Below are 26,257 nucleotides of genomic sequence, written 5' to 3'. Positions count from 1 at the left end.
GGAATCAACATTTTTTGACAAGCCAGGGTATGGCACCTGGACGCCTGCGGGAAGGGAGTTTCACAACATCAGTGTTTGCTCCACCAACCCTAGCTGCTGCCTCCACAGTGCTGGATTATATTGTTGCGTCTCGGAATCATGAGAGATGGTGCCAGCTTGGGGAAGCCTTCATCCAGCGGTAGATTTTTCATGCTTGATGATGATAATGATACATTTTGAAACATACCTTATGCTTAAAATCAAAATATAAATCTAAATTTATACCTTATGTGGTTTTGTTTTCGTGAGAGGAAGTAATCATTTCTTTAAAAGCAACACACCTAAAACAAGCACCTGGACTTGCTAGGTGTTGTAGCTGACCTCAGAGATGTCAATGCTGAGTGTTATCCTCTTATACGTGTGCGTATCCTTTGGGTTCTCTCTTTGAACAATAACGTTGAGACTCAGTGAGACTTTTCTGGGTAAATAGTTGAGATTACAGGACTGGTATTAAGAATATCATGGCGGCCAGTGGCATTCGAAAAAAAAACCCTCACGTTAACACTTTCTACAATATACACCGACTTAAATGGGAGACTAAGGGACCTCTTAAGTTATTTTACACCACTAATTCTTGGCTACCAACCCATCTGGGCCACAGTGACCCAATGTCCAGGCCCTCAAGCCAACTGAGTGAAGACCACCGCACTGAGCATGAAATCATGTTTTCATGGCTTAATAACGCGGATTTTTCTACGGGTCCTCGGGGGTTTCCTTCCACATTTAGAAACGGGCGTTTAGAGTACAGTATGTTCTTCTATAATGCGTGTTTTCATAACGCGAATTAGATATAACGCGATGAATGTATGAGCGAACATTTTTAATAACGTGGATGCGAATTGGATATAACGCGATTGAGTTAACGGAACTACGTTGCACGAGTAGGAATAAGCGGTTGTACGGCTGCCTAGGAGTAGCATCACACGAGGTGGGATGCTGCTGGATGCTTTCTAGATGTTCCCACGCGCCTCAGTCTTTGTTCAGCCTGCGTACGCACAGTCCACATCTTTATCCTATATATTATTTATTATAACGCGTTCTTCAGGAACACAACTACCGCATTATAGGAGAACAGACTATATTTGGCTGCGATAGGTTTTGCACATAGTCAGCCACTTCGTTGAGCTATTATTTGTGGCCAGGTCTCTTCTTACAAAAGACCTATGTAGCTCGTGGGCCTTACCTCGTCAAATACAATGAACAAGAACAGTTTAATCGTTTTGTTCCAAAGAAAGCTTTTAATTGCTTCGATGCCACAACTCGTGAACGCGGCATGGACGCTGTTGCTAACAAACAGCCTTCACGAAAGAGGACTGCAGAGGTGCATGATTGGAAATAAATACACCGAGACAGATGAAGGGACGCGTGGATCAGAGAACAAACACAAGTTAAGGACATCGCATTGACTGTTAAGGGAGAGAAACAGTCAATACGGTGGTGGCACTATGCAGATGAGGATTGGTGAATCACGTTAATGTTTCGATTTAAAGCTTTCGTGACTGCAGGGATTCATCTTCTTGGTTCTTTCGGTAAAGTCACGTAGAATGGAAATAATAAAATAATACAAATAAAACATAAAATAATTCTCACGACGTTTCGGCCACAACGCAAGCAGCCGTCCTCAGGTGGAGAGCAGGTCTGTCGAGTAGACACCTGAGGACGGCTGCTTGCGTTGTGGCCGAAACGTCGTGAGAATTATTTTATGATGTTTTAATTTTATTATTTTATTATTTCCATTCTACGTGACTTTACCGAAAGAACCAAGAAGAAAAAAAACACGTTAATGTTGTGAAACTCCTCTTCCCGTGGGCGGAGAGGAGCTGCAGTACCCTGGCTCGCCAGGAGAAGGCAGTACAGCAAGTGGATTAATCTCCATCTTAAAAAAAAATTTGTACTAGGCAAAGACCACTGCACTACAGTGTATAGCTCTTTTTTTTAGAAGCGACCAGGTCACAAATGATAGCTCAATGAAGTGGCTTACCCCGTGAAAATGTATAGCAGCCAAATACTCTAAACGCTTCTTTCTAAATGTGGAGGGAAAAAAAGGTCTCAGAGAGAAATCCACCCGACCACGGGGTGAACATCCAAAATCCAAACATGTAGGCACCAGGGTCGGAATCGAACCCACGACCGCCTGCATACCAGGCGAGGGAGTTAATATGTCGCCACCGCAGGGATATGTTTTTCCCTCGTGCACGTGGGTTTTCACCGGGTGCTTGCTCTCGTGTCTTCCCACTTGTGTATAAATAATGCAGTTTTTGTCTGAAAGCATCTTCAAATAACAAAAGCCAGTGTAGCTGGACCCTTCTAAAAAAAATCCTTCGAATCAGTTTGGATTTGCCGGATAAGTGATTCGTGTCATTAGACATAATAGAGTTTTTTCTTGTGTGTGTTAGATTGTGTAAATATACTCTTTGGTTCTTTCGGTAAAGTCATATTGGTAGAAAAAAAAATCACGACGTTTCGATCGCAACACAAGCGGTCGTTCTCAGGCGGAACAAATAATCTGCCTGAGGACGACCGCTTGTGTTGCGATCGAAACGTCGTGATGTATTATTTTTTGTTGGATTTTGATATTATTCTACCACTGTGACTTTACCGAAATAACCAAAGAGTATGGATTCCTGCAGTCACGAAAGCTTCATATCAAGATTGTGTAAATATAAATGTGTCGTTAACCTCGCCACCATACGACACAGCCAATTAGTAAGGGTTGTCACGTTAAAAAAAACATGCCACAATTAGTTACTAGTCCAGCACACCGGTGTGTTGGAGAGTAAACCCACAATAATTACAATTCGAGTAGCGTGACGTTTCACCGGTAATTACAACCAACCTCATCAGGCAACAGGCCAGAATTGTGTAAAAATCCTCTGATTTCGTTTTTAAATATTTCGGTCATTATAAAGTGGGCCTGCGTAGAATACGTCATTAAAAGGGATAAAGGCCATTGTCAAGACGAGCTGCGTCGCTATAGCCGAATGAGTACTTGGACAGCTCTCTTTCAGAGGGGAATTCCCAATAGCAACCCAACATTCTACTAAACCCTCGTTCATATTGGATCAGATTGACGAGCGTTATCGTGTCCCCCAGACAACAACATCGTTCGCCACTTAGTAGCAGTGACGTCACCACGGCGCTCGTGCCAGGCTAAGTGCACGTTGATGCCACGTGAAGTGTCGAAGGCTCGCTGCAGGCAGGAGGTCACGGGTCCCAGGTGTTATTGGTTGACCGAGGTGCCTGGCAGATGCACCCGCCTGTGCTCCACACTGTGTGTTTCCCTGGATACAGACAGACGGACAGACAGATGGATGAAGCTGATGCATAAACGCGTTCCACCTTGTTTGGAAATCGTGAGAAAATCTGGTCACGCTGCGCATCAGCGCAATTGTCGCGCGTGCGTAAAAGTGTGTACGTCCGTTCTGGCGCGCAGTCGCATCCATTCCCTATCCCCCTCCAAACACCGATGACTCCTTTAGCGGTCTGTCCTTGTTGCTGGATTACTGCTGCATCGTATCTTGCCCAGAGAGCGGCGCGATTTGTTCTCATGATCATCATCATCATGTGTGTGTGGACGCATCCGCACAAACCATGTCAGGTGCGGATGCCTTATGCACAAATGGAACATTAAAACTCTCCAGTAGTGTGCGACTGTAGCCATCCAGAACAGGCCGTACAACATATAACGACGCAATGCTCGATCCTCAAATACGGAGACATCACAGCGATACACTCTGCTGCTCATGACGCGGGTGTCTGGGTTTCACCACCTGAATGTGAAATTGGAGTCGTTGCTCTGCATCTACATCAGCCATACGAAAGAAGATCATCATCATCAGGCATGGTACATATACTGCTGGATTAAGGCCTCATCTCCCCAAATGCCGCCAACTCTTCTCATACTCGTGCGATGTGATAATCCACGCAGCACCTGCACACGAACTGATTTCGTCGCTCCATCTCCTCGCAATTCGGACGAGCGTTCCATTCCTTGACTGCAGTGCCGTTATTAAACTAAACTATTTTTTTTATATTTTACCAGGTAAGGCCCACTACATAACGCTTTCTTCCGAAGCGACCTGGCCAGAAATGATCGTTCAATTAAATATCTTATCATGGAAATGTATAGCACCCAAATGTGGAGGGGAAAACTAGAGGTCCCTTAGAAATATCCACGCGAGCACGGGGAGAGAGGCATGCAATCTCCAAATATACAGACATCAGGGTCTGGATCTAAACCGTAACCTTCCGTATATCTGGCGAGGTAGTTAACGTCTCGCCAACGCGGCGCCCATCAGCCATCATCAATTCCAGCGGCGGGTCCTGACCAAGCCCACGCTAACAATTCTTAACAGTTTGAATAAACGTGTGTGTGATTGTTATTAACCTGCGTATGTTATCTCATCCGCGCGTTCCTCTATCTACATCTCAGTGGAAAACAATCCTGCATGCTTCTTTGCGCCCAGCTGTTGTTGGTCTTGTTATTGTTCTACATTCGTTTGAACTCGCGTTTGTTATTTCATGGCAACTTGGCACCCGCCTAGCTCCTCCCGACTGGCACGTAGTCGTTTACGGAGACTTAACGCCCAGACGAGAATCCCCGCCACAAACTCCCTTTGTTTAACGCGAGGTGGGACTTGGCTGGCGAAGGTTTGGTGGGGGGGGTTGGTCTGTGTGGGCTGGGATTCGGAGCTAAGATGGCTCACTCGACATATTTGCACTACCGCTCTTGTTTGCGTTGTGTCTGACGAACCACCGTTACTGACACAACCGCTCCCCTTCACAAGATATTCTTTGTCTCAATGGGCTGTATCGAATATAGCTTAAAATAAACGACAAAAAACTATCAAATTAAACTATTTTTTATTTTACCAGGTAAGACCCACTGAGCTATATAGCTCTTTTTCCGAGGCGATCTGGCTTTCACAAATAATTAATAGCTCAACGAAGTGGCATAATGTGGACCTTCACAACAGCCACATACTCGAAAGCACTTTTTTAATGTGGAGGAAAAAAATAGAAGACCCGGCAAAACATTCACACGACCATGGGGAGAGACATGCACGCCGCAAATATACAGCAGCAGGCGTCAGGGTCAGGATCAGGATCGAACCCACGACCTCCTGTATACCAGGCGAGGTAGTCAACATCTCGCCACCGTGGCGCTCGCTTTTATTCACGAAAGAACGTGGCTTTATTGCTATTGTAATATTTCCGGCGGCAGACGGAAGGTGGTATTTTACGGACCTCAGCCCCGGGCAGCGCTATCTGATATTAATCTCTCGGTAAAATAAATCGAAACATCGTTCTGTGTCCCCAAAGGTATACACATTAAAAACGAAAAAACATGTTCTACTCTATTGGCATATATCGGCTTTCATGATCAATATTATCCATCGGCATTTATTTAAGCCAGCAATGAACTCTGGACCGCCTTTGACCTTTGAGGTATCATCACCAGAGTTATGCTTGATCAGCAAATGCTGCTGGGTTGCCAGATATTATTGTCAAGACCACTCAACCTATATTATGGGGCCCTGTATAACACATTCGCTTGTTTATACAAGGGGATATGTTGGCGCAATGATTTAGGGATTAAGCTAAGAACCTAGCCTCCTCTGTTCGATTCCTGGCCGCGGCTAACATCATTAGCGAGTGATAGCAATCATGGGCCTCCCCCTCTTTTTATAACCTCCACCCCCCATCCCCATTTCACTCACCAGGATGGTGAAGTATGGTTAAAAAAACTCCCATGACCGTCACGGTTTGGGGAGGTATTAATCCAGCAGCGGATTGACAAAGGAGCTGTCCATGTTGCGTGCTGCACGCGGCAAGGTCATATTCAAATTTCTTCGTGGTCCAATTCTCCCCTGCACACGCACACGTGTTATTCAAATAGATGGGACTGAAATAAATGACTCCCATTTATTTTGGCCACTTAGAAAAAAAATGCGAACAAAAACTGAAAGGTGCGCAGATCAGCCTGGAGATATTGCGGGCGTGGAATTACATTGCGAGACAAAGTGGATCACGTGGTCGAGAGAACTTATACGTATGTTGAACCTCTTCCGCACCGTACGTAGCCAACCGTGCTGACCGGATGGTGTTTTTCACCATACGCGTGTTATAGACATCATTTAAAGTGTTCAGGAAATTAAGTGGAACTGGGAAGATCCGGTCGCTTGCTAGAAGGGAAGCTGGCCGACGAAGTCAGGAACAGTGGCGGCTTGGCAGTCAAGGATTTGGAACGCGTCCGAGAGCACGTCCGCCTGGGAGATGGAGCGATCGAATCAGCTCGTGTGCATTGCATTGTTACATCGCAGTGATTATACCGTGGTTGACGGTTATCCTATCTTTACAGGAATTATACAATTGTACATAGCAGGACGATAATGATTTGAATTGAAGAATTGGGTTATTGTAAGTGCTGTTGTAGTTTTGTACGAGAGTGAAACGAGGGATTGATGAGTAGGGGTTGGGATTGGCCTGGTCGTAGCTCGGGGGCGTACAGAAAGCTGGGGGGAGGGGGGCTAAAAAGCAATCAGACATCGTGGCATTGGGAAGACAAAGAGGATGGGCGAGGGACATGATTGCACGTATGCAATCTAGTCCCCCACTCAATAGCGGTCGATAAGCCGCCTTCTTATCGCTCTTTTATCAATACTATCGTGGTGACTGCTCCCCTGAACTTCACTCATTGATTCCTCTACTCATGTTGAGGACTCGGTTTACAAGGCACTGGCTGTTTCGTCTCATCTACACTGTGCCCAACCACCACGCTGCATGACAACTCACTCACTCATCCTCTCATTTATACATCCACTCACTCACTCATCCACTCGCTGCTCACTCACATTCATCCACCCACTCACCACACTGCAGGTCACAACACTTCCCTCCCTACGTCTCTGTGCCCGTATTCGTGTAGCTTTGCTCAAATCAAGAATCGTCTGAGACTCGTAGCTTGTATAATTTTAGCGGTGTTGCTTGTTGCTGACCGCTTGGCATTCAGGGCCTTTGGTGGGCTGTGCTCAGCTACGGTGTTTGAAAAAGAATAACACTCAGAAAAATTCCTGAATCCCACGGACTTAAAAAATAACAATAATGTCATAGGCGACGTTATCGGGCAGTAGCCCTTCTCCACATCACTTTTTTTTTTAAACGCACACGTGGTACGTGCGCACTTCTCGCCCGTAATGCGTCTGCTCGGTGGGTGCCGCTTTAATTCGCTTTAATTGTTAGCGAGCGCCTATCACGGTGGGGGGGAGCGGGGGGGGGGGCGGCGCCTTTGATGCGCGGTGGAGTCCCGGGGAAGGTGTGAGTCGGGAAATGGCCTCGTGGCGCCGGGCACCCGCCGGGAGAAGAGGATGAGGAGGCGCGGGTGAAGGGGGGCGGCGGGGGGTGCCGGGATGGGGGAGGGAGGGGAGGTAATCGGGGGCGGGGCGGGGGAGGGGGGGCTCTGCGGGGGGTCACGACCACCACTTACCAGGGATAAACAGCGAGACATCGATACCAGCAGCAGTAGCAGCAGACGAGTAGCGATCCGTTGGCCCGGCTCAGTGATTCTCAAGCGGTGTGTTCGCGAATCGCTCCTTCCGTGTCGATGCGGCCTTTTCTACCTTCCTATCGTGGTGTTTTTTCATCGTTTGTTGTTGTAATGTTTTGACCTGCCCCGACTGGATATTTGTAAAAAAAGAGCTTTGTAGCTCATCGGATTCCTCCGGTATAAATAGATATTCTGATTCCGATTCTGGTCTCCGTGGAACTGGTGTAGATGTGTACGACCTGTCGGTAACAAGTGCCCCTGGCGATTACAGTGTTTCGATATAACACCTACAATTATATATATCGGAATTGTCGCTAATAGGTTCAGTCATCGATCCTTTAAGAACAAAAATCAGCGCATTCATCAATAAGACTCTGTGTGTGCCCTTGAAAGGAAAACGTTTCGGCCCTTCTTCAGCACACATATTTAATTTAAAATACCTATTGATTTAAGTATGATCGAACTATGAAGAAGGCAATTGCCCGAAAACGTCGCCTTTATATATACAGTATACATTATTTTCCTCGTAAGGCCACAGCGTGAATGTTTAGGTTGTGTTAACTGCACCTGTGCACCACTGCCAACGCAGCAGCAGCGGCGTCGCTAAATAACCTGTCAATTATCGATTCGTTTAACTCCACCGTGTGTATCGTTGCACATTTGACATCGCCTCCCGTCTCGTTTGGAGCCACCCTGTAACGTCGGCATACAGGACCCCAGCCGTGATACCCGACCCGGTACAGGCCCACACGCTCCTTCACCACCAACCCGCACTCGCAAGCGTGGTTGAAGTTGATGGTCAAACATCCCCCACGATACGACACCGCGTTGGGGAGCCATTGTATGTGTATACATGTTGAACTTCTTTCGCACCGTACAAGGCCAACCGTGCTGATCGGAGGTGCGGGGGAAGGGCAACACACTGAGCACAAAAGGCAGTTCTAAAGAAATTAGTTTTCAATCTAGATGATGATTTAAAAGTGGCGAGTTCTCAGCGGCTTCCTAGAAGGAAGAGAATTCCAGGCGGCCGCAAAAGCGCATCTGAAAGCGCCGCGTGATGAAATGACCACCGTCTTTGTTTCGATGGCGAGCCAAAAGCCGCTGTTGTGAGGATGGCCGCACTTCACGTGATGGTTGATGCATCCAGTCGTGGATTGACTGAGAGCACCGACGGTAGAAACCGACCCAGAGTTCGCTGCCTTTTAAAACATTCTGCTGCATTGTATTTGTCATGAACGCCAATCTGTTCTATAGACAGTATACATTTTGAATTTGTATTCAAATAAGATATTTCATTGACTGTATTTCATTGTCTTGTTTGTCATGTTTTTTTTTTCTTTAAGTGAGACCTTCCTTTAAATACTTTCGGAAATCGAATTTACGAACAAAGGATTCAAGTGCGCGCACGTGTGTACGTGTTCGGTCTGTTCCATCTCTCCTCCTCTCCGCCTTTGTCTCTCGAGACGGGGGTGAGGTGGGTCGTGGTGGCGGAGGAGGCAGAGGGAAGAAGCCTTGGCCAGGAACACAAAGGAATGGCTAATTGCCGCCAGTTTACGTGGCGCTACGGTGGAATTAGAGGGGTCGCGACAATGTTGTAATTACGAGCATTTGTTCTCGAAGGCCACCGGGTAGCACCCCCCCCCACCGGCTCTCCCCCACCTCCCTCCCTCCCAGACTCTACGGCGCCGTGCATTCATTGAGAGGCGATGGGAAATTGACAATCAGTCGGTATCAGCCTACCGGCAAATTTCTTTTGATCCGAGCCGATTAATTATACGCTAATCTAACGTGCTGCCCCCACCTTGTCTGCAATACCCCCCACCACCACCACCTTCCCTTAAACCGCGCCTCACCCCTTTCCACGAGAGCCGACACCCCCTCCCCCACCTCCTCCACCCCACGCCCCTGAAGGGTACATGAGCCCCTGTTGCACACGGGAGCCGGCTCATTCGCTATCCTGCAAGCGGCGAGGATCTGTCTGCTACCATGACGAAGAGCATGTTCTCCTCGGTGGAGTGGCTGGCGGGCATCAGCTGTGGAGAGGTGGAGCGGGGAGCGGTGGAGACGACGGCGGTGGCTGGGGAGCTGTCGCCATCCGCTTCCTTCTTGTCATCACCATCACCGTCGTCGTCTTACTATTCCTTATCATCATCTTCGTCGTCGCCGTCATCATTCTTCATCTCGTCGCAGTCATCGTTGGACGAACAGCGACGCGCAGGATCGACCTCGCCTGACTGTCGTCCCAACTCGTGCCCCAGCAGCCCAGGTGAGATGGACAACTCGCGCGTGGATCATCGTCATTCATTCTTCGCTCACGTTGTTGTCTCGAGGATGGTCGGTGGAAATTGTTGAACCTACTTCGATGACATTCAAGCGAGAGCGCACTGAGCGTGTGGGCCGCCTTCGTTGGTCTCTCACCTCCCCGAGTCTCAATACTTATTTTAAGGAGGGTCCTGTATTGTCGGGACGTTTGGCCAAATTTCAGTTTTGCTTCGTTTGGGATTTAAACCCGACTACCCGGAGTACACCCCATTGCGCGTACACACATGTCCGCTGTGCAGACGCGTCTACTTGCTGCACTGCCCTGTCACAACCACGCTGTGGAGTCTCGTGTCAAGTTGTGGGGGTCCCTTCACCCGGCAACGGGAGCTGCATCTCGCGCACGTGAGTGGCGAGTGCGCGTCTCGCGCGCCACGTGGATTTGTCGCGACTCCCAACTTCATCTCCATCTCCACCCTCCCTTCCCGCAGCAGGTTCCCAGCACTCGAGCAGAAGCAGTAGCCCCGCGCCCTGCAGTAGCAGCAGCAACAGCAGCGGCAGTAGCCCCGCAGCAGCAGCAGCTACAAGCGGTGGCGTCACGGATGGATGAGGAGGCGGAGGAGGAGGGAGACGCGCCGCGCCACGGACCGCGCCGCGCCGCCGGCTTCTGCCGTCGCGCGCGCACCGCGTTCAGCAGCGCGCAGCTCGCGGAGCTCGAGAGCAGCTTCCGCCGCAGGAGATACCTGAGCGTGGCGGAGCGCGGGGAGCTGGGCCGCCAGCTCGGCATGAGCGACCTGCAGGTGAGGAGGCGGGCACGCGTCATCGCTTGTCGTCATCGTCACGACTTCGCTACAGTCCACGTGGTAGCAGCACGTTAGCAGTGCATCATCTCTGCACGATGAGTTACCATCGTGCCGCTCACCCCGGGGGGATGCGGACAGACGGACAGGGCAAAATGCGTGTCTACAACTTTAATTGGAAAGCGAGGCTGTATATGGAATGTACACCCAGTCTCCACTGTTGTGCCAGTCATGGGGGTAGTTTGACCATACTTCACCACGCCGCTGGTCAGTGCGGTTTGGTGAAAGGAGAGCACCAAGAATCGGAAGGGATATCACTCTCCAATATGTTAGTCGTGGTCAGGAATCAAACTCAGGTTGCCGAATTCGTAGCGCAGTGCGCTCGCTCACCACTGCCCCCCTCCCCCCATCAATACACAACAATTAAACAACACAAATCATCTTCTTGGTTCTTTCGGTAAAGTCACGTAGAAGGAAGTAAAAAAAATTATAAAACATAATAAAATAATTCTCTCGACGTTTCGGCTACAACGCAAGCTTATATATAAGCTCCAAGCTTAGCAGTGTCTCATTCTTCACCTGAAGACGGCTGCTTGCGTTGTAGCCGAAACGTCGTGAGAATTATTTAATTATGTTTTATTATTTTATTACTTCCCTTCTACGTGACTTTACCGAAAGAACCAAGAAGATGAATCCCTGCAGTCACGAAAGCTTTAAATCAAAACACAAATCATATTTAGCATGGTGGCAGTGACCCTGAAAACAATAATCTAATGATGTGCCCCCACCCCGCCCCTCTGCAGGTGAAGACCTGGTTCCAGAACCGGCCGCATGAAGCAGAAGCGCGAGGAGTTGGGGGCGCGGGGTGGGGGCGCGTTCCCCCACGCCCCCCCGCTGTTCCCCCTCGCCCCGCCCCTCGCCTCGTGGTTGACGCCGCTGGGGGCTCTGGCCCCGCCCCTCTCCGCACCCCCCGCGTTCTCGGCCCCGCCCTGCTGCCCGTACCTGCTCCTCTACTAGGAGCCCGGACTCGGACCAAAGTGCCGGGGTCAAAAGGGCAGCAATGGGAGCAGAACCCAAGATCGGACAGTGCTGCTGCTGCTGCTGCCGCTGCTGCCGCTGCCGCCTGTCTGAGATCGGAGTAGATTGATGTAGACCAAGGGTCGGCAACCAACATAACAAGAAGAGCCATTTATATTGAATTCGGTAAAAAAGAAACTATATTTCAAAGGCCGCAATGCACGTGAATAACGTCAGGAAGCAATCCTTCGATGTAGATCAAAGGAGATGGGAGGGAGAATGGGGGGTGGGGGTAAATGTCAATACAGTATTGTGGGGGGGGGGGGGGGGGGGGCACACGGGAAAAGAGTTGGCAATGTATTGGGAGAGATGCACAGAGATGAAGATGGGGGGAGGGGAGATGTGTGGAGGAGATCGGGAGCGATGGAGGTGTCTGGTGAAATGGGAGTAGAAGAATAATGAGTGGCGTGACGTCACTCGAGCGACATAACGACCAGAATCAGGATATTTATGTATTTGTAGTGGAGGAATCCGACCAACATAGGCGCAACTTAAACGTCTGCTTTCTCGTGGAGCTGCGAACTCCTGCGTGGGGCAGGCCGGGTCACATAACCAGGGTGGTTAGCTGCCGGAGAAGAGCCGTTTCGTTTCTTCTTCAAGGTAGCTGATGCAACCCTGGAGATGACGATGATCGTGATGGGATCATAAAAAATGTGCAATATGCGGGGGGGGGGGGGGGGGGGGGGGGGGAAGGGGGTTCGCGGTGGGATGGGGGGATGGGGTACCTACTAGATCAGTATTTTTTCATCTCTGTGCACTGCTTTGCGAGAGTTCCTAACGGATCCTCGTCGTCAATTCACGTGATGCCAAGAGCGCAATGGGCTGGGCTTGCAGATCAAACACGAGCTCACAACATCGATTGACAAACAACCCCCGGGTCGAGCCATTGCTCAACTGTTGGTTGGCTGGAGGCCTACCCACGCCGTGTCAGCTGTGCGGATGGTTTCGTTACATTTTTCGACCATAATCTAGATTTGAAGCTTTCGTGACTGCGAGAATCCATACTCTTTGGTTCTTTCGGTAAAGTCACGTAGGTAGAAAATAAAATAAATCACGACGTTTCGATTGCAACACAAGCAATCATCATCACGAGGTGGGAAAACCACAGCAAGAAACAAAAATGTTTGCTGAAGTTTTCCAACCTGATGACGATTGCTTGTGTTGCAATCGAAACGTCGTGGTATATTTTATCTTATACCTACGTGACTCTTCGACCCTACTTCACAATGCCGGTTGGTGATGGATGGGTGTGTGGGGGGGGGGGGGGTTGAGTAGTTTGGTGGTGGTCCAGGACCGGCTCAGGTTTCACTCGGCGCTGAATTATGTCATGAGAGCCGCGGCCGCGAATCGAACTTGGGTTTGAGGGGGTTTCAGCGTGGCAGTGCGCCAAGCGCTGCGCCACCGCTCCAGCCTATGAGCTACGCTGACCACGTGTACTTTGTAACCTGGCCTGGCGAGGTTTTCTATTGCACTATTCGCGTTACACGAGCTCTGTAACGTTGGACGGCGACGTCGATTTAATAACATATTTATATTGTATAATATTTGTACGGTACGCTGCCGATAGGGAGTATGATGCGCGTTTATATTTCAAGATGTGAATTGAAATTTGTATTTTAATAAATATATATTTTTTCTGTCACTGGATGGGCCACCTCTCTTTACTCCGCGACAGCTCTCAATGTGGTTTGCGAGCGCGCATTGTCATGTGGTGTATTTGCACAGGCGGCATTTAAAATAAGTAATATATTTAAAAAAACTTTTTTTTTAAAACACGCTTTAATGAAATGTAGCGTACTAGTAATGGGAGAACTCCACGACTCCAGGAAGTGGCCCCGAAGCTTGCCATAACGTAAGGAACCGTGGTAACTTACAGCGAACTTCAGTTTACCGTGGACAATTAAACCCAAGCCGAAACATAAAATATAAAAAATAATGTTTTCAAATAAATGTTTTATATTTTGTATGATAGAATATAGTATTGTCATCAGTATGACATAAGTATACCAAGTTTGCAGTCGATACCACATTGGGAAGTGGGTTAAAATTGAGATTTGAGGATACGACAACAGACGGAGTGAGTTAAATATATAAAAAGCATGTATATAACTTTCGTCATATAACAACATCGCGTGGCCTTCAAATGAAACATCTACAATGTGCGACGCTTCGGGGAATGACCCTTCATGTGCTATGAGGTAGAGTCGTTGCCCGAAACGTCACGTGTTATACATGATTAAATTATTGCAGTGTTATTGACAAATGTACAGTCTTGAGTTTATGGTGTACCACTGCCAACGCAGCATCACCAAATCACGTGTTTAGTACTCGTCAAAGGGACCCAACTCACGCTGTCACCAGCGGCCATACAGCAGGTAGCAGGCTTCAGTAACTCCACACTCAGAACTCCGTTCCTGCCCTCACTCTCTCCACTTGTAGAACCTCTTTCGCACCGTACGTAGCCAACAGTGCTAATCGGAGGTCTCCCCTTTTTGTCTGTCAAATCATTTCCGAGAGCTTTTGCTCCCAGATGATGACTATCAGGCAAGGCGCCTCCAAGTCTCCGACACTCGCACCTCCGCAATTAGCGCGGCTGGCTGCGTACGGTGCGAAAGAAGTTCAACATATATGCATACTATCTGTCGCCTGCGCTTTCCTGTCGATACTTGCTCAGGGCGTTATGCCCAAGATGATGATTGAACAGGCAAGGCGCCTCCACGTAGCTGTACGTTAGGATGCAAGTCTGCCTGGGAATAACAGATGCTGTATACTGCACACCGAAGTGATCAGCGGATGGCAATATAACGATGGATTTTTTTTATTTTACGTGTGTGTGGAGCATTGAGAATGACCTCCGGGTGCATGTACGCACGGTGGAGTGTTCTCTCTGTGCTCCTGTTTCCTCCCACACGCATTCATAGAATTGGCCAAACTTCTTAATGCAGGAACCGTCTTGGGGAAAAAAAGAGGCTAAAGACTCAAACAGAGTCTAAAAAAAAGTCAAGAATCTTTCTGGATATATAAAGGATGTGTCATCATAATTGTTGTTCCGGGAACATTATTGTTTTCAACGGTGATATGAGATGCCAAATGGATTCTTCAACGATTTCAGCTTTTAAGCGACAGGAAGGTTTAATTGTAGAGAAAGAGATTGGGGGAGATGCAGAGAGACGGTGGTTGAAGGAAATTGAGGAAGATGTCTGGGGGGGACGGGGGGCTCGGGATGGATGGAGGTGGATGAAGGTGACTGGGAGGTAAGATATGGAGGGAGGTGACGTCAGTATAAACAATACAAAAATATAATTTGGTTTCTATAATCTTATTTCGTATGGCTGATGTAGATGCAGACCAACAGCTACAATTGACCATTTTAGTGGTTAAAGCCAAATAACAGCGTCAGGATCAGCGGAGTGAGTCGCTGTGATGTCTTTGTATCTATGTATCGGGCAATGCGTCGTTATGCATTGTGTGGTCTGGATGACCACAGTGGCTCTTTGGATATTGTTTTTAATCGAATGCGTTTTAAGATAATAAAATTTGAGTTTATACTATGACGGACATTACTCTTTGGTTCTTTCTACCTACGTGACTTTACCGAAATAACCAAATAGTATGGATTCCTGCAGTCACGAAAGCTTGAAATCCACAATGACGGACTTTATCTAAACTTCTGTTTGCTCACGAAGCTTGCTGCGAACTGCCGTGGGACATGCCTGCACACGCGTGATCCTGAATCGATTGTCTGAAGATCCTTCTCGACGAGCGAATGTGTTCGACACAGCAAGACATTTGTAACGCGTGACATCATGGTCAAGGGGCAATCCGTTGTGTGTATGTACGTTGAACTTCTTTCGCGCCGTATGTCGCCAACTGTGCTAATCTGAGGTACGGGGTAAGGACAACAATCGGAACACAGAAAAGCAGCTCCAAAGAAGCGGATTTACCTTCCACGGAGGGTGTCATTACACCGGATCCAAGTTGCAATCTCACTGACAAAACATAACTTAAAAACAAAATGAACATTAACGAAACGCAATCACCTTTCCCTCTGCAATTACATCACCCCCAGATCTCTCATGCCAAAAAAGTACCGCATACGCGAATCTCAGTTGTCCTTCAATACATGCTCTACATGCGTTTTAATTATCTGGTTTAAAAAAAATTATGGAACGTATAGTTAACCACCGTAGACTACTCAAGACGCTCTAATCTCAATTTCCCTTCCATACCTGTTTGAATTAAAAGACCCACATCCACCACCACCACCACACAACGCAGTGCACTCGCCGCCCATGCTCAGTAATTAACCTGTGCAAAGCGGCCCATTCAGACGCACGGAGCGGGCACAAAACACCATCAGCAGCGGCCTAATTGCCCGCAGAGGCACGTGAATGGACGCCCCTAACGACGGCCAAATAACTCAGCGGGGGGGAGGGAGGCGGGCGGGCGGCTGTGGTGGTGGTGGGGAGTGGGGGTAGGAGGAGAGGGAACGGCTCGGGCTGGAGGGAGGGACCCCTTTGAAGGGGTTAACGCTCGCTGCAGGGGCCTGTCGGCGCCAGAACCTCGTCAGCCGAAAACACCTCGACCGTCTGGGACGCAGCGAGGCCTGCACTCGAGCCGTGTTATTTATTTATTTGTCACTCCTTCCTTTAGTTAATTTTCTGGGGTCTGTGGGGGGGGTGGGGGACGTGGGGTGGGGGGATTAGATTAATCTCCACGATTAGCGGCCGCAATGTTCCCACGCCCCTCTACGCTGTCCGGCCCTCGCTCGCCCTCGCGGCACCGACTCCCTCGCTCCGGGAGACCGGGCGCGTTGGCGCACGCCCGAGATCCGCCGTCGTAGTTTGGAGACCATGGTTGGCGGATCACGCGGAGATTCGCGTGCGGACGCTGATGTACGGAGATTGTGTAGATGGTGCAGCTGCTGCTGTTGCTGCTGCGACGGCAGATTAATAATGGAAATAAAAAAACTCTCTACGCGTTCATCAACTCAACACGTCGCGGGGCAATAACCCTTCTTTACATGGCAGGGAGAATGGGTAATTCCCCGGAATGTTGCCTATTACATACGTATGACATCACGGTGGTGTTATTGACGAACGTGTCGAGTTGTCAATTGTGCTTGTGCGCAACCGCCAACGCAGCAGCATCCGAAAAAGAATTGGTGTATGGAGGAATGTTGAACTTCTTTCGCACCGTACGTCGACAACAGTGCTAATCGGAGGTGTGATCCCATGCAGTGTATGACCAGATATGTCTTGTTGACTCGCAACACTCCGGAAGACCGTTCCGGGAACCATTCTTTGCACGCCACATCATTGTCGCCTGATTTTTGCCCTAAGTTTTGTTTTGTTATAAACATAGAGTTATAGGCAACATAGGGTACAACAATATATATAGGATCATTATTGTTGGAAGCATTTGTATCGTGTACTTTAGTGGCAGTAGGCCTTGTTCCCATAATCCCTACTCTAAGCCAGCCCAAGCAGCGTTCTGTAAAAAAAAATGTGTAGAAAGTCATCACCGTGTAGGAGCCTCATGAACGCAGAAGATCCCTGGGTGTTTGATGTTCCACGAAGGTCGTGGTCCATCCTAAGCCGCATCCACTGCACACATCATGACAGATGCGGACACCTGATGCACAAATGGAAAATGTAAAACTCTCCAGTGTGCGACTCGGGTCATCCAGAACGTGTAGCGACGCGATGCCCGATACACAAACACGAAGGAGACGTCAGAGCGATACGCTTCCCGCTCTGCTCCTGGCGCGGTTATCTGTGCCTGACCACCTGCATGCGAAATTGCAGTCGTTGATCTGCGTCTACATCAGCCGCCGTGCGAGAGAAGAAGAAAAATACCCTCCGTGGAAAGCAGTCTCGAGACTTGGGGAGGTTTCCCTGAATACATCACGGAAATCATTCAGCAGAGGCATCTTTACGCTATCTACATCATGAAATGCAGTCGCCGCTACTTGAATGAGCGTGGGGTGCTGTTCGCTTGTCTTTTTCACGTCAAATAACGGCCGTTATTTAAATTTTAAAAAGTTCACCGAAACCGGGCTGCCACAATGTCACATTGATGCTGCATTTACGTTAACACGTAAAGAACACCTCCGTTGTCACGGTCACCGCCAGAGGAAGGCGAGATCTCGACGTTTCTGCCCACTGGCCTGTTTCAGGTTTACGGGAGAGTCGTAACAAGTTGTAGAAACCATTGGAACCTCATTTGCCAGAAGAAAAAATATGAGAATTGTTTTTTTACCCTTTTATCTGGCAACAAAACGGACACCTTTTTTTACAAGGAGTCATGTTTGCATAGACCACAATACCTGCAGTTGTAATGCAAAAAAAAACATAACTCTGATAATGTATGCACTGTCCAGTATGCTCTGTCAAGGACAAAATATGACAGTGCATACTGGACAGTGCATACATTATCAGAGTTATGTTTTTTGTTTGCATTACGACTGCAGGTAACGATTTGTAGAAAGCCGGTGAGAGTGGGTAGTCGGTCATGTCAGACGATGGGTCTCAGCGAGTCGCAATGAGTCATCATTGCAGCTTGAAGATGTTTGTGTTTACATCAAGGGGGTCAATAACATCCGCATTGTCAACAAATAAGGGCGACGTGATTGGAGCGTTACCATTGTTTGAAACAGGGGGCGTCTTGCAACCGAGCAAATCTTGAGTGACTTTAATTTAATGTATTGTAATGAAAAGGAACCGTAGAATGTAAATACAGTAAAACCTTGGATTGCGAACATAATTAGTTCCGGAAACGTGTTTGTCATCCAAAGTACTCGTATATCAGTTGTGATCACGTGACGCTCGGCAGACAAAGCGTATACACGTACTACTCGTATTGCAAGACCTCGCTCGTTTATCAAATAAATATTTACTTAAAATGTTTGCTCGTCTTGCAAAACACTCACAGACCAAGTTACTCGCACTCCAAGGTTTTACTGTAAGTAGTTTGAAAATGAGCCACTCACATTCCTATTTGCGGAGTTGGGTGTACGCGGAATGCTAACCGCATGCACATAAACTCAATTGTTACGAATACATAGGTACATAATGTGCATTGTTAGAACATATAGAGCACATTTTGTCAATCTACTGCGAGACGAATCTCCGCCACGCTGCACGGTCAATGCGGTTTAAAACTATTTTTTTTTACTCAACTGAAGTGAAACGCAGGGGAACCCTGAACCAGTTCAGATATCAATCACCGCTGATGTTAGCCGTGGTCTGTAATCGAACTCGGGACGACCAGTTCATAGCGCCGCGTGTGAGCCCGCTGCCTTCCGCGTAAGTAAATACGCCAAGGATGGATCTCGAGTTGAGATATTTCGGATTCTGGGTTATTATGGACAAATTCAGATGTATTTTATATTGTTTTATTTTTATTATTTTATTATTTCCCTTCTACGTGACTTTACCGAAAGAACCAAGAATAAAAATTCAGATGTATTTACATTTTTTAAATTTCCGGATCTTTTACACGTCGTCACAATGTCCCAAAAATGAAACACATTCGTCAATAACAATGTGGCCTTAAAAGGGATTAGGGAAAATATATTAAACTTGATTTGTATAGTAGGCGAAGCTTCTGTCAATTGCCCTTCTTAATAGCGCATTATACATCCGGATAAATAAAAAACAAAAGTCTTCCGAATTTAGGGTTGTGATTTCAGGATCGTTCGTATGTAAGCCGAACATCGTAATCGCATCACAAACATACACCAGTCTTATTTAACTGACGATATATGGAGGGTGGCTCAAATGTCAGGACAGGTAGGGTTATTTCATTTATGTTAACACATCCTCAAAATGACTTCCGTCATCATGAATGCGTGCATGAATTGTCTTTTCAAACGAATGTAGGACTTTAACAAAAATGTCACAGGTGTAATGTTTGAAAATGAATCAACTATGTTTTGCTCAATTTATTCAGGGTTCTTGGTCGAGTTATGTAAAGGACGGATTTGTGGTAACCCCACAGGAAGAAGAACAGTATATTAATAATAGATAAAATATTAACTTAAAGGATAAGCAATGAAAATGTTTTACTGCCAGGGTTAAAATAAATAAAATAACCTCATGAGTCTTTACTCTGGGCCACCCTGTACATAAATTTAAAGACAAAGTTCTCCCGCACAGCCTTGCAGATTTCTGGGGCAATTGCTGTTAGTGAGCACCACGCCCGACCGCCTTTGTCTCCCCAGTGGCGATATTTACATATCGCACCAGGTACTAATTTAAGGCGGAGTCGACCTAGGGGAGGGCCCAAGACCGAGTCTTGATTAAATTGTAAACCACGTGTAAAATAAATATGCAGGCTCCCTCGTGAAGTCTGCTGTTCGTTTCACCCGCTTCTCCGTCCCGAGATTCAAACTTCGCGTTCATTGCTGATTGTTAAAGAAATCGAATACATTTTTAACTCAACCCGCACACAATATTTACCGTGCGTGACAAATCAAACCGTGGTGGAGAGGGAGTGTGGGTGGTGTATAAAAGGTCACAACCCAGAATATTGAAACAAACATACTCTTTGGTTATTTCGGTAAAGTCACGTAGGTAGAAAAATAAAATAAAACAAAACATAATAAATCACGACGTTTCGATCGCAACACAAGCGGTCGTCCGCAGGCGGAAAAAATAATCCAGCAGTGGAACTGCTGAACCAGCAGGGGCTGATATGTTATTTTTTGTTTTCTTATCTTTTTCTACCTACGTGACTTTACCGAAAGAACCAAAGAGTATAAATTCCTGCAGTCACGAAAGCTTCAAATCAATATTGAAACAAAGTTCGCCAAAAGCAGGTTTCAACATCAGTTTTCACGAAACAAAATCCAATTCTGTTGTATATAAAAAAACACACACACACGATGTAAAAATAAAAATTATAATAATTACCAAATAAGAAAATTCACGTGGGGTCGGAGGCGACCCGTGCATTATAATTTACAAACAAAAACGTAAACAACGGGAACACAACAAACGAAACAAATGTAAATACAGAATACTGCACTTGCGCGAACATCATCAAACTGCTGCAAGCTTAAATCGAAACTGCTGCGAGAAGTCGATAGCCAAATATGGGGGGGGGGGGTAACGCAACGTGATGCGACGCACAGGGGCCAAGTCAGCCACACGGGCGCCCTGGATCAACAGATAAACAAGTAACAACATGTTAAGAAAATAATTAAAAACATTTACTCATTCAAATTAACCTGTGGTCCACCGTGCACCAAGCCCGACTAACGGATGAACGCATCTGGCTACCGTATCAACAGAGCAGCATAAAGTTGAGCGACACCCTCTCCCCCCCCCCCCCCCCCCCGCTTTGGGGTCGGTATTAAAGCAAGACGCATGATAACTTAATTGTGAGTATTGTAACCTTGACATCTTTTTATTTATTAATACTGTCACTGTGAAACTGTCTTCCTTAAAACCCAATACACGACGCAACGAAAAATAATATAATTACAGTAAACAGTTGTAGCCTACATATTATTTATTGTGTACGGATTTAAAAACATCCGTGGCTATTTCAGTGAAAGTGAGTCGGGAGAAAGGAAGGGGGCCACAGTCTGACCCCGCCAGATCCCACCACGTTGAAAGGTCACTGCGTGACCCCGTCGATAGACAATTAACCTCGCCGACCGTGGTCATCCAGAACGGGACCCTAACAACGCACAACGACGCAATGCCCCTGATCCCAAATACGGCGGAGAAATCACAGCGATATACACTCCGCTGGCTCCTGACGCGGTTTGATCTTCCACGAAACTCCATGGTCCACCCCTAAACCGCATCACCCACCGCACAAAGCATGGCAGCAGCAGATGCGGATACCTGATGCACAAATAGGCAATTAAAAAACTCTCCAGTACTGTGGTCATACAGAACAGACCGTACCACGTATAACGCCGCAATGCCCCGATCCACAATAACGGAGGGGACATCACAGCGAGTACACTCCGTTTACTTCTGACGCGGTTGTCTGGCTCGACCACCTGAACGTGAGATTGCAGTCAGTAGCTCTGCATCTACATCAGCAGCCACACGAAAGAAGAACCTCGCCGATATTGCACGATTTCCGAAATGATTGTAACACAAACCTCCTTCCATCACGCCAAGTACATCCAAAGAGACAGAATTAATATTAAGGTGCAGCTCAGTAATGGCCCGCTCACACTCCTGCTGGCGGATAGGGTTTCCACCAACGTGGAGCCATAGGGCGTGCTTGGCCTGCTCTTCCACGCTGGCCAGACGTTCTTGGGAGAGCCGGGGAATTACCCACGCTTTGGCGCACCACGCGCGATGCTTGTGGAGTGGCGTGCGACACGAAGGATCAGTTCGCGTGGAGGAGGAAGCCGCGAACTCCGTCTCCAGACACACAGACGCCGCCAGCGGAGCAGCGGCTACCCAGGGCCATGGCTAGGGCTGGCGGGTCAACAACTCTTCCCTATCTCCCTCGTTGTCCCACTCAACATTTCGTTGCCTCTCTTCCTCCATCTCCCTCCATCTCCCTCCGCGTATCCCTTCACCCTCCCCCCCATCTCCGTATATCGCACCACAGAGGGCAGCAGCAGCAGCAGCAGCAACGCTGTCCGATCTTGGGTTCTGCTCCCATTGCTGCCCTTTTGACCCCGGCACTTTGGTCCGAGTCGGGCTCCTAGTAGAGGAGCAGGTACGGGCAGCAGGGCGGGGCCGAGAACGCGGGGGGTGCGGAGAGGGGCGGGGCCAGAGCCCCCAGCGGCGTCAACCACGAAGCGAGGGGCGGGGCGAGGGGGAACAGCGGGGGAACGTGGGGGAACGCGCCCCCACCCCGCGCCCCCAACTCCTCGCGCTTCTGCTTCATGCGCCGGTTCTGGAACCAGGTCTTCACCTGCAGAGGGGCGGGGGCACATCATTAGATTATTGTTTTCAGGGTCACTGCCACCATGCTAAATATGATTTGTGTTGTTTAATTGTTGTGTCTTGATGGGGGGAGGGGGGGCAGTGGTGGGGCAGTGGTGAGCGAGCGCACTGCGCTACGAATTCGGCAACCTGAGTTTGATTCCTGACCACGGCTAACATATTGGAGGGTGATATCCCTTCCGATTCTTGGTGCTCTCCTTTCACCAAACCGCACTGACCAGCGGCGTGGTGAAGTATGGTCAAACTACCCCCACGAACGGCACAACAGTGGAGACTGGGTGTACATTCCATATACAGCCTCTCTTTCCAATTAAAGTTGTAGACACGCATTTTGCCCTGTCCGTCTGTCCGCATCCCCCCGGGGTGAGTGGCCCGACGGTAACTCATCGTGCAGAGATGATGCACTGCTCACGTGCTGCTACCACGTGGACTGTACAAAGTCGTGACGATAATGACAGCGATGACGCGTGCCCGCCTCCTCACCTGCAGGTCGCTCATGCCGAGCTGGCGGCCCAGCTCCCCGCGCTCCGCCACGCTCAGGTATCTCCTGCGGCGGAAGCTGCTCTCGAGCTCCGCGAGCTGCGCGCTGCTGAACGCGGTGCGCGCGCGGCGACAGAAGCCGGCGGCGCGGCGCGGTCCGTGGCGCGGCGCGTCTCCCTCCTCCTCCACCTCCTCCTCTTCATCCGTGACGCCACCGCTTGTAGCTGCTGCTGCTGCGGGGCTACTGCCGCTGCTGCTGCTGCAGGGCGCGGGGCTACTGCTTCTGCTCGAGTGCTGGGAACCTGCTGCGGGAAGGGAGGGTGGAGATGGAGATGAAGTTGGGAGTCGCGACAAATCCACGTGGCGCGCGAGACGCGCACTCGCCACTCACGTGCGTGAGTGCAGCTCCCGTTACCGGGTGAACGGACCCCCACAACTTGACACGAGACTCCACAGCGGATCACTCATGGTTGCGTGTCTGTTTGCGTTCGATCGTGCGTTGGTGTTATGTCAAATGACGAACCATCCGCCCTCCACCACCCGACACAAAAAGAACAAGGAAAGTCGTCACGTGGGCAAATGTACCGACTGATCCCGAATTTCAGCGAAACCGGTTGCGTTGAAAATCGAGCAACACGATGACAATGCAATTCCACGTTTGGCTGGAGATTGCGCCCAGCATCATCAAGTGTGGTGCATCATCAAGTGTGGTGCATCATCAAGTGTGGTGCATCATCAAGTGTGGTGCATCATCAAGTGTGATGCATCATCAAGTGTGAAGATGCTGGATGGGTTGCAGAGAGTCGTGCCGGTGAACCGGTTTGATCACGAGAGATGATTGATGGTTTGCAATTTGGTGAGAATAGGCTGTCCTTAATTATATTCAGATTTATTGTATTGGTCGTAGCGGATGAAACAATGATTTACAGCTGTTTGTCAGATGGCGTTAATGCCAGGGGGTTCGTGAATCCGTCTGTAACAGCTGATATTTTTGTAAGCGTGGTGGAGGTTGTTTTCTTCCGGGCAACTCGGCTTTAAATCTGACACGAAGAAAAAACTCTTACATGTAAAATAGAATGTCCAAGTAAAACTGAAAGTTGGTGAAACAATGCAGGACCCTCCTTAAAATAAGTCTTGAGACTCGTGGAGGTGAGAACCCGACAGAGACCCACAGTCTTTAGTTCTTTCGGTAAAGTCACGTAGATATAAATTAAAATAAATTAAATCACAACCTTTCGATTGCAACACAAGCAATCATCATCAGGTGGGAAAACCACAGCAAAACATATTTTTCTTGCTGTGGTTTTCCCTGCAGTCACGTAAACTTCAAATCTAGAAAGACCCACAGCTCAGTGCGCTCCCGCCTTGAATGTCATCGAAGTAGGTTCAGCAATTGCCACCGACCATCCTCGAGACAACAACGTGAGCGAAGAATGAATGACGATGATCTACGCGCGAGTTGTCCATCTCACCTGGGCTGCTGGGGCACGAGTTGGGACGACAGTCAGGCGAGGTCGATCCTGCGCGTCGCTGTTCGTCCAACGATGACTGCGACGAGATGAAGAATGTTGACGGCGACGACGAAGATGATAATGAATAGTAAGACGACGACGGTGACGGTGATGACAAGAAGGAAGCGGATGACGACAGCTCCCCAGCCACCGTCGTCTCCATCTCTCCACAGCTGAGGCCCGCCAGCCACTCCACCGAGGAGAACATGCTCTTCGTCATGGTGCTGCGGCGGTGCGCGCTGCTGTCTGCTGGGACCCGGCTGGGGAGGCGGGGGACCTTATAAAGGGGGTCGCGGACAGCCCGGCTGTTTGCGGTGGGCGGTTAATTATGAAGTCATTGCGCCCCAAGGGATCAAAGGGCGCTCGCCGATGTCTGGCGCGGCGATTTGAGCGACTCGGGGAGCGAGCGACTTCCGAGCGGCGACGCCGCGAAGTTGTGGCGCCGCCGCGTCTGTGGGGGGCGGGGCGGTGGGGGTCCTCCCTCCCCTCTCCCTCCCCCTCCATCCCTTGATTCATCCTTCCCTCCCTCATTCACTCAATCCTTCCCTACAACCTCTCCGTTAACTCCGGCTCGTCCATAGCCGACGTATACACCGTCCCTCCATCCCCTCTACCCTCCCTCTCTCACTCATTCACTCCATCCTCTCTATTCATTCAATCTCTTACTAACGTCCACCTGTCTTCCCTCCCTCCCCGCCATCCCTTCCTTCCCTCCCTCTCCCAATCCACGATTTCCTCAATCACCTCCGTTTCATCCCCTCCCTTCACAACTCCCCACCATTCCTTCACTCCCTCCGTACGTCCTCCACCCCTCCCCTCCCCCACCCCCCTCCTCCCTCTCCACATCCCCCCTCGTTCATCCTTCCCTCCCCTCCTCTCTCCGCCACTCCCTCCCTCTTCGCAGAGGAACTCGCGACTCGGTAGACGTGTGAAATGTGAGGGCTGTCAACACGCGCCGTAAACAATCTCCCAGGCACGGGACTCGCGGCCACAAGACGGACGCGGTGTTGGGAGCGTTGGGAGCGTGTGCGTGCGTGCGTGTGTGCGTGCGTGCGTGTACGTGAGCGTGCGTGTACGGGAGCGTGCGTGCGTATGTGCGTGCGTGCGTGTACGTGAGCGTGCGTGTACGTGAGCGTGCGTGTACGGGAGCGTGCGTGCGTATGTGCGTGCGTGTGTGCGTATGTGCGTGCGTGTGTGCGTGCGTGTACGGGAGCGTGCGTGCGTATGTGCGTGCGTGTGTGCGTATGTGCGTGCGTGTGTGTACGTGCGCGTGCGTGTGTGCGTGCGCGTGCGTGCGCGCGCGTGCGTGTGTGTACGTGCGTGTGTGTACGTGATCGTGCGTGCGTATGTGCGTGCGTGTGTGCGTGCGTGCGTGCATGCGTGCGTGCGTGTGTGCGTGCGTGCGCGTGCGTGCGTGTGCGTGCGTGCTCGCTAACAGCACTTGGGCCAACAGTCTGCTAAGGCTATACGGGGGAATCTGTGTCTTTGTATGGACGTCTGTATGCACCCGTGTGTGTGTGCTCTACGTATGTGCGTGTGTCTGCGTTTGTGCGGTTATAGCTGCGCGCGTGCGTATATTCATATTCGTGGAGAGCGGTAGTGTACTGATTAGCACACTGC

General features: G+C 49.3%; 2 protein-coding genes across 3 annotated transcripts; one reads left to right on the top strand and one right to left on the bottom strand.

Annotated features, from left to right (window-relative positions):
- Positions 1 to 9,552: 9,552 nt before the first annotated feature.
- LOC133343222 (NK1 transcription factor-related protein 1-like) lies at positions 9,553 to 11,887 on the top strand. The gene is given in 5 exon segments (XM_061552661.1): positions 9,553 to 9,851; positions 10,336 to 10,447; positions 10,449 to 10,644; positions 11,448 to 11,471; positions 11,473 to 11,887. Coding segments are annotated over 5 exon segments (801 nt in total). The 5' UTR covers positions 9,553 to 9,571; the 3' UTR covers positions 11,662 to 11,887.
- Positions 11,888 to 22,320: 10,433 nt separating this feature from the next.
- On the bottom strand, positions 22,321 to 24,872 carry LOC133343221 (homeobox protein ceh-30-like). Of its 2 annotated transcripts, none has more exons than XM_061552659.1 (3): positions 24,599 to 24,872; positions 23,130 to 23,431; positions 22,321 to 22,614 (listed from the first exon to the last, which is right to left on the bottom strand). In XM_061552659.1, the coding sequence occupies exons 1-3, from the start codon at positions 24,855 to 24,857 to the stop codon at positions 22,402 to 22,404; spliced, it is 774 nt and encodes a 257-aa protein (XP_061408643.1). In that variant the 5' UTR covers positions 24,858 to 24,872; the 3' UTR covers positions 22,321 to 22,401. The 2 variants fall into 2 exon arrangements, with proteins under 2 accessions (XP_061408643.1, XP_061408644.1); XM_061552660.1 differs by having other exon boundaries at positions 23,130 to 23,428.
- Positions 24,873 to 26,257: the final 1,385 nt, after the last annotated feature.

This window comes from Lethenteron reissneri, chromosome 17, assembly GCF_015708825.2.
Source record: "Lethenteron reissneri isolate LAM-NWPU_2019-01 chromosome 17, ASM1570882v1, whole genome shotgun sequence".
NCBI lineage: Eukaryota > Metazoa > Chordata > Hyperoartia > Petromyzontiformes > Petromyzontidae > Lethenteron > Lethenteron reissneri.
Note: the sequence above shows the minus strand (reverse complement) of the source record. Positions and strands in the feature narration are given on the sequence as shown.